Genomic DNA, 10,000 nt, shown 5'->3' with positions numbered 1-10,000 from the left:
TCATTCTGCCCCCCACCTTGACTACCATGGGGTCTAGAGCTTTCAGTCATTCTGCCCCCCCACCTTGACTACCATGGGGTCTAGAGCCTTCAGTCGTTCTGTCCCCCACCTTGACTACCATGGGGTCTAGAGCCTTCAGTCATTCTGCCCCCCCCACCTTGACTACCATGGGGTCTAGAGCCTTCAGTCATTCTGCCCCCCGCCTTGACTACCATGCAGTCTAGAGCCTTCAGTCATTCTGCCCCCCCACCTTGACTACCATGGGGACTAGAGCCTTCAGTCATTCTGCCCCCCAACCTTGACTACCATGGGGTCTAGAGCTTTCAGTCATTCTGCCCCCCCCCCACCTTGACTACCATGGGGTCTAGAGCTTTCAGTCGTTCTGTCCCCCACCTTGACTACCATGGGGTCTAGAGCCTTCAGTCATTCTGCCCCCCCCCCCCGCCTTGACTACCATGCAGTCTAGAGCCTTCAGTCGTTCTGTCCCCCACCTTGACTACCATGGGGTCTAGAGCCTTCAGTCATTCTGTCCCCCACCTTGACTACCATGGGAACTAGAGCCTTCAGTCATTTTGCCCCCCGCCTTGACTACCATGCAGTCTAGAGCCTTCAGTCGTTCTGTCCCCCACCTTGACTACCATGGGGTCTAGAGCCTTCAGTCATTCTGCCCCCCCCCCACCTTGACTACCATGGGGACTAGAGCCTTCAGTCATTCTGCCCCCCACCTTGACTACCATGGGGTCTAGAGCTTTCAGCCATTCTGCCCCCCCACCTTGACTACCATGGGGTCTAGAGCCTTCAGTCGTTCTGTCCCCCACCTTGACTACCATGGGGTCTAGAGCCTTCAGTCATTCTGCCCCCCCCCACCTTGACTACCATGGGGTCTAGAGCCTTCAGTCATTCTGCCCCCCGCCTTGACTACCATGCAGTCTAGAGCCTTCAGTCATTCTGCCCCCCCCACCTTGACTACCATGGGGACTAGAGCCTTCAGTCATTCTGCCCCCCAACCTTGACTACCATGGGGTCTAGAGCTTTCAGTCATTCTGCCCCCCCCCCACCTTGACTACCATGGGGTCTAGAGCTTTCAGTCGTTCTGTCCCCCACCTTGACTACCATGGGGTCTAGAGCCTTCAGTCATTCTGCCCCCCCCCGCCTTGACTACCATGCAGTCTAGAGCCTTCAGTCGTTCTGTCCCCCACCTTGACTACCATGGGGTCTAGAGCCTTCAGTCATTCTGTCCCCCACCTTGACTACCATGGGAACTAGAGCCTTCAGTCATTTTGCCCCCCACCTTGACTACCATGCAGTCTAGAGCCTTCAGTCGTTCTGTCCCCCACCTTGACTACCATGGGGTCTAGAGCCTTCAGTCATTCTGCACCCCCGCCTTGACTACCATCGGGTCTAGAGCCTTCAGTCATTCTGCCCCCCCCCACCTTGACTACCATGGGGACTAGAGGCTTCAGTCATTCTGCCCCCCCCCACCTTGACTACCATGGGGTCTAGAGCCTTCAGTCATTCTGCCCCCCGCCTTGACTACCATGCAGTCTATAGCCTTCAGTCATTCTGCACCCCCCCCACCTTGACTACCATCGGGTCTAGAGCCTTCAGTCATTCTGCCCCCCCACCTTGACTACCATGGGGACTAGAGCCTTCAGTCATTGGCCCCCCCCCCCACCTTGACTACCATGGGGTCTAGAGCCTTCAGTCGTTCTGTCCCCCACCTTGACTACCATGGGGTCTAGAGCCTTCAGTCATTCTGCACCCCCCCACCTTGACTACCATGGGGTCTAGAGCCTTCAGTCATTCTGCACCCCCCCACCTTGACTACTATGGGGTCTAAAGTCTTCAGTCATTCTGCCCCCCCCCACCTTGACTACCATGGGGACTAGAGCCTTCAGTCATTCTGCCCCCCAACCTTGACTACCATGGGGTCTAGAGCTTTCAGTCATTCTGCCCCCCCCCCCACCTTGACTACCATGGGGTCTAGAGCTTTCAGTCGTTCTGTCCCCCACCTTGACTACCATGGGGTCTAGAGCCTTCAGTCATTCTGCCCCCCCCCCGCCTTGACTACCATGCAGTCTAGAGCCTTCAGTCGTTCTGTCCCCCACCTTGACTACCATGGGGTCTAGAGCCTTCAGTCATTCTGTCCCCCACCTTGACTACCATGGGAACTAGAGCCTTCAGTCATTTTGCCCCCCGCCTTGACTACCATGCAGTCTAGAGCCTTCAGTCATTCTGTCCCCCACCTTGACTACCATGCAGTCTAGAGGCTTCAGTCATTCTGCCCCCCCCCACCTTGACTACCATGGGGTCTAGAGCCTTCAGTCATTCTGCCCCCCGCCTTGACTACCATGCAGTCTATAGCCTTCAGTCATTCTGCACCCCCCCCACCTTGACTACCATCGGGTCTAGAGCCTTCAGTCATTCTGCCCCCCCACCTTGACTACCATGGGGACTAGAGCCTTCAGTCATTGGGCCCCCCCCCCACCTTGACTACCATGGGGTCTAGAGCCTTCAGTCGTTCTGTCCCCCACCTTGACTACCATGGGGTCTAGAGCCTTCAGTCATTCTGCCCCCCCCACCTTGACTACCATGGGGACTAGAGGCTTCAGTCATTCTGCCCCCCCCCCACCTTGACTACCATGGGGTCTAGAGCTTTCAGTCATTCTGCCCCCCGCCTTGACTACCATGCAGTCTATAGCCTTCAGTCATTCTGCACCCCCCCCCCACCTTGACTACCATCGGGTCTAGAGCCTTCAGTCATTCTGCCCCCCCACCTTGACTACCATGGGGACTAGAGCCTTCAGTCATTGGGCCCCCCCCCACCTTGACTACCATGGGGTCTAGAGCCTTCAGTCGTTCTGTCCCCCACCTTGACTACCATGGGGTCTAGAGCCTTCAGTCATTCTGCACCCCCCCACCTTGACTACCATGGGGTCTAGAGCCTTCAGTCGTTCTGTCCCCCACCTTGACTACCATGGGGTCTAGAGCCTTCAGTCATTCTGCCCCCCCCCCACCTTGACTACCATGGGGTCTAGGGCTATCAGTCGTTCTGTACCTCACCTTGACTACCATGGGGTCTAGAGACTTCAGTCATTCTGCCCCCCCACCTTGACTACCATGGAGTTTAGAGCCTTCAGTCATTCTGCCCCCCCCCCCGCCTTGACTACCATGCAGTCTAGAGTCTTCAGTCATTCTGCCCCCCCCCCACCTTGACTACCATGGGGTCTAGAGCCTTCAGTCATTCTGCCCCCCCACCTTGACTACCATGCAGTCTAGAGCCTTCAGTCGTTCTGTCCCCCACCTTGACTACCATGGGGTCTAGAGCCTTCAGTCATTCTGCCCCCCCCCCCACCTTGACTACCATGGGGTCTAGAGCCTTCAGTCATTCTGCCCCCTGCCTTGACTACCATGCAGTCTAGAGCCTTCAGTCGTTATGTCCCCCACCTTGAGTACCATGGGGTCTAGAGCCTTCAGTCATTCTGCCCCCTGCCTATGGAGCTCTCTCCCACAAGACATTCACAACACTGACTCTCTTTCAGACTTCAAATCCCATCTCAAAACCCACCTTTTCAAACTGGCATAGTCAGTCTGATCCACGCTCCACTGAGTTGTGTGCAGATGATGATTGTATACTTATCTGTTGTGTTAACTTTTTATTGTCTACCTGCTTTGTTTTGATGTGATGCTGTCTGACACAGTGCTGCTGGTTTTTTACTGTGTTCTGTAAGGTGTCCTTGAGTGCTCTGAAAGATGCCCACAAATAAAACGTATTATTATTATTATTATTATTATTATTATTATGTGTTCAGACAGAAATCAACCAAATACCAGTTGGAACCAGTATTTAATGCTGCTGACAGGCGCTCACAGACTAAAAAACACTTTTAATTCATAATTATTTGCATTATACAACTACATTATATTTAACGTGTAAGTAGATAGTCATCTCGATATTTGAAGGGGGTGGCGCCCCAGCGCCCTCTACTGGCCAGCCGCCACTGCTGGAGTCCCAGTAAGACTGTTTAATGACCCTGAAAACCTGTTTCTCTAATGTGCTCGTTACGATGAGCGACGGCTCCTGTCGTATCGAAGTCGTATTATTCCAGCTGAGACATTTCTGCATGTCTGTCTGTCTTCGTCTCTCTCCGTCTCTGTCTGTCTAGTTCTTACTGGACTATAGCGCAGTGTCAGCAGATGGCAGAGACTTGGTTGACTTCCTGTCTAACAGGAAGTGTGATGTCATGCTCTTTGTCCCCCATAACACCGGCTTTTCCCCCAACCAGGTACTATGACTGTTATGAATACTACTGGTAGTATTACTGCTATTGATACAGCTGCTGCTACTCCCTCTAGTACTACTGCTACTGCCGCTAGTACTACTGCTAGTTCTACTGCTACTCCCTCTAGTACTGTTGCTACTGCCTCTAGTATTACTGCTACTCCATCCAGTACTACTGCTACTGCCTCTAGTAATACTGCTAGTACTACTGCTACTCCCTCTACTACTACTGCTACTGCCTCTAATACTTCCGCTAGTACTACTGCTACTCCCTCTACTACTACTGCTAGTGCTACTGCTACTCCCTCTAGTACTACTGCTACTGCTTCTGGTACTACCGCTAGTACTACTGCTACTCCCTCTAGTATTACTGCTACTGCTGCTATTACTACTGCTCGTTCTACTGCTACTCCCTCTAGTACTATTGCTACTGCCTCTAGTATTACTGCTACTCCCTCTAGTACTACTGCTCCTGCCTCTAGTACTACCTCTACTCCCTCTAGTACTACTGCTACTGCCTCTAGTACTACTGCTAGAGAAGAGGTTTCACAGGAAAAGGGGAACAATGAAGAAAAAACAAGACACAGGAGTGAATAGAATAGAACAGAATAGTGAATGGAATAGAATAGAATAGAATAGAATAGAATAGAAGATCGTGAGTGCATGCTGTGTCTCATCATGTGTGTTTGTGTCCAGACTCTATCTGGGAGAGATCTTGAGTACCACATCTCTGCCAATCAGAGCACTCGTCTGTACCACGAACTCACACAGCAGGAAGTCATCACCTCCAGACTTGGATACAACCTTACTATTACCCACAATGACGACAACAAGGTTAGTACACACACACACACACACACACACACACACACACACACACACACACACACACACACACACGCCCTGTGATGTCACCATACTTCAGCGTTGATGGGTGAACAGACAGACTAACAGTCAGGATAACTGACAGAATAACAGACATGCTAATAGACAGAATAACAGACAGGATAACTGGCAGGATAACAGACAGGATAACTGGCAGGATAACTGACAGGATAACTGGCAGGATAACTGACAATAACAGACAGTATAACTGGCAGAATAACAGACAGGATAACTGACAGGATAACAGACATGCTAATAGACAGAATAACAGGCAGGATAACTGACAATAACAGACAGGATAACTGGCAGGATAACACAGTATAACTGGCAGAATAACTGACAGAATAACAGACAGGATAACTGACAGAATAACAAACATGCTAATAGACAGAATAACAGACAGGATAACTGAAAATAACAGACAGGATAACTGGCAGAATAACAGACAGGATAACTGACAGGATAACAAACATGCTATAGACAGAATAACAGAGAGGATAACTGACAATAACAAACATGCTAATAGACAGGATAACTGACAGAATAACAAACATGCTAATTGACAAAATAACAGACAGGATAACTAGCAGAATAACAGACAGGATAACTGACAGGATAACAAACATGCTAACAGACAGGATAACTGGCAGGATAACTGGCAGAATAACAGACAGGATAACTGGCAGAATAACAGACAGGATAACAGGCAGGATAACACAGTTTAACTGGCAGAATAACACAGTATAACTGGCAGAATAACAGACAGGATAACTGACAATAACAGACAGTATAACTGGCAGAATAACAGACAGGATAACAGACATGCTAATAGACAGAATAACAGGCAGGATAACTGACAATAACAGACAGGATAACTGACAATAACAGACAGGATAACTGGCAGGATAACACAGTATAACTGACAGGATAACTGACAGAATAACAAACATGCTAATAGACAGAATAACAGACAGGATAACTGACAATAACAGACAGGATAACTGGCAGAATAACAGACAGGATAACTGACAGGATAACAGACATGCTAATAGTCAGAATAACAGGCAGGATAACTGACAAAACAGACAGGATAACTGACAATAACAGACAGGATAACTGGCAGGATAACACAGTATAACTGGCAGAATAACTGACAGAATAACAAACATGCTAATAGACAGAATAACAGACAGGATAACTGACAATAACAGACAGGATAACTGGCAGAATAACAGACAGGATAACTGACAGGATAACAAACATGCTATAGACAGAATAACAGACAGGATAACTGGCAGAATAACAGACAGGATAACTGACAGGATAACAAACATGCTATAGACAGAATAACAGACAGGATAACTGGCAGAATAACAGACAGGATAACTGACAGAATAACAAACATGCTAATAGACAGAATAACAGACAGGATAACTGGCAGAATAACAGACAGGATAACTGACAGAATAACACAGTATACCTGGCAGAATAACAGACAGGACAAAAGACAGGATAACAGACAGGATAACTGACAGAATAACAAACATGCTAATAGACAGAATAACAGACAGGATAACTGACAATAACAGACAGGATAACTGGCAGAATAACAGACAGGATAACTGACAAAATAACACAGTATAACTGGCAGAATAACAGACAGGACAAAAGACAGGATAACTGACAGAATAACAAACATGCTAATAGACAGAATAACTGACAATAACAGACAGGATAACTGGCAGAATAACAGACAGGATAACAAACATGCTAATAGACAGAATAACTGACAATAACAGACAGGATAACTGGCAGAATAACAGAGTATAACTGGCAGAATAACAGACAGGATAACTGACAATAACAGACAGGATAACTGGCAGAATAACACAGTATAACTGGCAGAATAACAGACAGGATAACTGACAGAATAACAGACAGGATAACTGGCAGAATAACACAGTATAACTGGCAGAATAACAGACAGGATAACTGGCAGAATAACACAGTATAACTGGCAGAAGAACAGACAGGATAACTGACAATAACAGACAGGATAACAGGCAGAATAACAGACAGGATAACTGGCAGAATAACACAGTATAACTGGCAGAATAACAGAAAGGATAACTGACAATAACAGACAGGATAACTGGCAGAATAACACAGTATAACTGACAGAATAACAGACAGGATAACAGACAGGATAACACAGGATAACTGGCAGAATAACACAGTATAACTGACAGAATAACAGACAGGATAACAGACAGAATAACAGACAGGATAACTGGCAGAATAACACAGTATAACTGACAGAATAACAGACAGGATAACAGACAGGATAACTGGCAGAATAACACAGTATAACTGGCAGAATAACAGAAAGGATAACTGACAATAACAGACAGGATAACTGGCAGAATAACACAGTATAACTGACAGAATAACAGACAGTATAACAGACAGGATAACACAGGATAACTGGCAGAATAACACAGTATAACTGACAGAATAACAGACAGGATAACAGACAGGATAACTGGCAGAATAACACAGAATAACAGACAGAATAACAGACAGGATAACTGGCAGAATAACACAGTATAACTGACAGAATAACAGACAGGATAACAGACAGGATAACTGGCAGAATAACACAGTATAACTGGCAGAATAACAGAAAGGATAACTGGCAGAATAACACAGTATAACTGACAGAATAACAGACAGGATAACACAGGATAACTGGCAGAATAACACAGTATAACTGACAGAATAACAGACAGGATAACTGACAGTTGAATAAAAGCGACGTGCAGGAGGTTCATTCAGACCGTTCAGGGGTGAAGTGTTGATCAGCATTTTATTTACAAGAGAAAACGAAATTGAGGGAAAGAAACCAAATGACCTCAAACGATGTTGCAAATGCAGTTTGTCAGTACTGCGAAAGTGTCAGGAAGTTACTTCACTCGGCCACCATCTTGGAAACACCTGAAGTTGCTGACAAACAAGACTGGACCTTTGTCTCTGACAGTGGGGGTATGAGTGTCTTGAGCTCTGAGACGCGTCATCATGTGTACTTCATTGTTTGGAACACTGGTCAATTGTACACAACACGGCGGTTAACGTTTGTTCTTCAGGACGCCATTTTGGGGCGTCCGGGTAGTGTAGCAGTCTATTCTATTGCCTACCAACACAGGGATCGCCAGTTCAAGTCCCCATGTTACCTCCGGCTTGGTCGGACGTCCCTACAGACACAATTGGCTGTGTCTGTGGGTGGGAAGCTGGATGTGGGTATGTGTCCTTGTCGCTGCACTAGCGCCTCCTCTGGGTCGGTCGGGGCGCCTGTTCAGGGGGGAGGGGGAACTTGGGGGGAATAGCGTGATTCTCCTACGCACCATGTACCCCTGGTGAAACGCCTCACTGTCAGGTGAAAAGAAGCGGCTGGTGACTCCACATGTATGGGAGGAGGCATGTGGTAGTCTGCAGCCCTCCCTGGATCAGCAGAGGGGGTGGAGCAGCGACCGGGATGGCTTGGAAGAGTGGGGTGATTGGCCAAGTACAATCGGGGAGAAAATAAATAAATAAATAAATTTGAAGGAAACTACAGACAGCCTCTGTGATTCCAGCAGAGAGACTATTTTAAAGAAAACCCTCTCAGCATGCTAATATGCTAACAGCTCAGTGTTAGCATGCTGATACTGAGCTGTTAGCTCAGTGTTAGCATGCCAATAGCTCAGTGTTAGCAGACCTACACATTCTCTCTTTAGTTCAATAATGTAACCCAAACAAATCAACATGATCACATGTAGTAGTTGTAGTAGATAGATAGTAGTAGTACATGTAGTAGTAGTAGTAATATTAGTTACGTAGGCAAGTCAGGAAAACAGCCATCGTTTTTGTTATTACTGTTATTTTGATTATTTTTAAATCATTATTATCATTCTCCCTGTCAGGGGTCTAAACTGGTGAACCAGAAGGTTGTGCTGGATTGGGACATTCTTGCCTCCAATGGTATCATCCACGTCATCGAGAGCCCGCTCACAGCACCCCCCCTGACTGTGAGTGACAGTGGTTTGGTCCAAAGCTATAAGTTCTAGAAGAACCACTACTTCCGGCTGCTCCCTGTAGGTGTCGCCACAGCGGATCATCCGTTTCCATCTCTTCCTGTCCTCTGCATCTTCCTCTGTCACACCAGCCACCTGCATGTCCTCCCTCACCACCTCCATAAACCTCCTCTTTGGCCTTCCTCTTCTCCTCTTCCCTGGCAGCTCCATATTCAGCATCCTTCTCCCAGTATACCCAGCATCTCTCCTCCACACATGTCCACACCATCTCAATCTTGTCTCTCTTGCTTTGTCTCCAAACCGTCCAACCTGAGCTGTCCCTCTAATATACTCCTTCCTAATCCTGTCCTTCTTCATCACTCCCAATGAAAATCTTATCATCTTCATCTCAGCCACCTCCAGCTCCACCTCCTGTCTTTTCATCAGTGCCACTGTCTCCAAACCATACAACATAGCTGGTCTCACCACCATCCTGTAAACCTTCCCTTTAACTCTTGCTGGTACCCTTCTGTCACACATCACTCCTGACACTCTTCTCCACCCACTCCACCCTGCCTGCACTCTCTTCTTCACCTCTCTTCTGCACTCCCCATTACTTTGAACAGTTGACCCCAAATATTAAAAGTCATACGTCTTTATCACCTCTACTCCTTGCATCCTCACTATTCCACTGTCCTCCCTCTCATTCACCTCTCACTCTCATTCTAGTTCTAGATTAAGTTCTAGTTCTAGAGCTTACTCTAGAACTAGAATAGGTTGTAGA

General features: G+C 47.4%; 1 protein-coding gene across 5 annotated transcripts in view; it reads left to right on the top strand.

The window, feature by feature from the left end:
* stab1 (stabilin 1) overlaps nucleotides 1–10,000 on the top strand; it is a 280,261-nt gene that overhangs the window by 249,405 nt on the left and 20,856 nt on the right. For all 5 annotated transcript variants that reach the window (XM_056273194.1, XM_056273192.1, XM_056273193.1 and 2 more), the window contains 3 exons: nucleotides 4,167–4,286; nucleotides 4,979–5,116; nucleotides 9,127–9,231. In XM_056273194.1, the coding sequence (XP_056129169.1) occupies nucleotides 4,167–4,286; nucleotides 4,979–5,116; nucleotides 9,127–9,231 (363 nt within the window). The remainder of the gene's footprint in view (nucleotides 1–4,166; nucleotides 4,287–4,978; nucleotides 5,117–9,126; nucleotides 9,232–10,000) is intronic.

This window comes from Lampris incognitus, chromosome 2, assembly GCF_029633865.1.
Source record: "Lampris incognitus isolate fLamInc1 chromosome 2, fLamInc1.hap2, whole genome shotgun sequence".
Classification (NCBI taxonomy): domain Eukaryota; kingdom Metazoa; phylum Chordata; class Actinopteri; order Lampriformes; family Lampridae; genus Lampris; species Lampris incognitus.
Note: the sequence above shows the minus strand (reverse complement) of the source record. Positions and strands in the feature narration are given on the sequence as shown.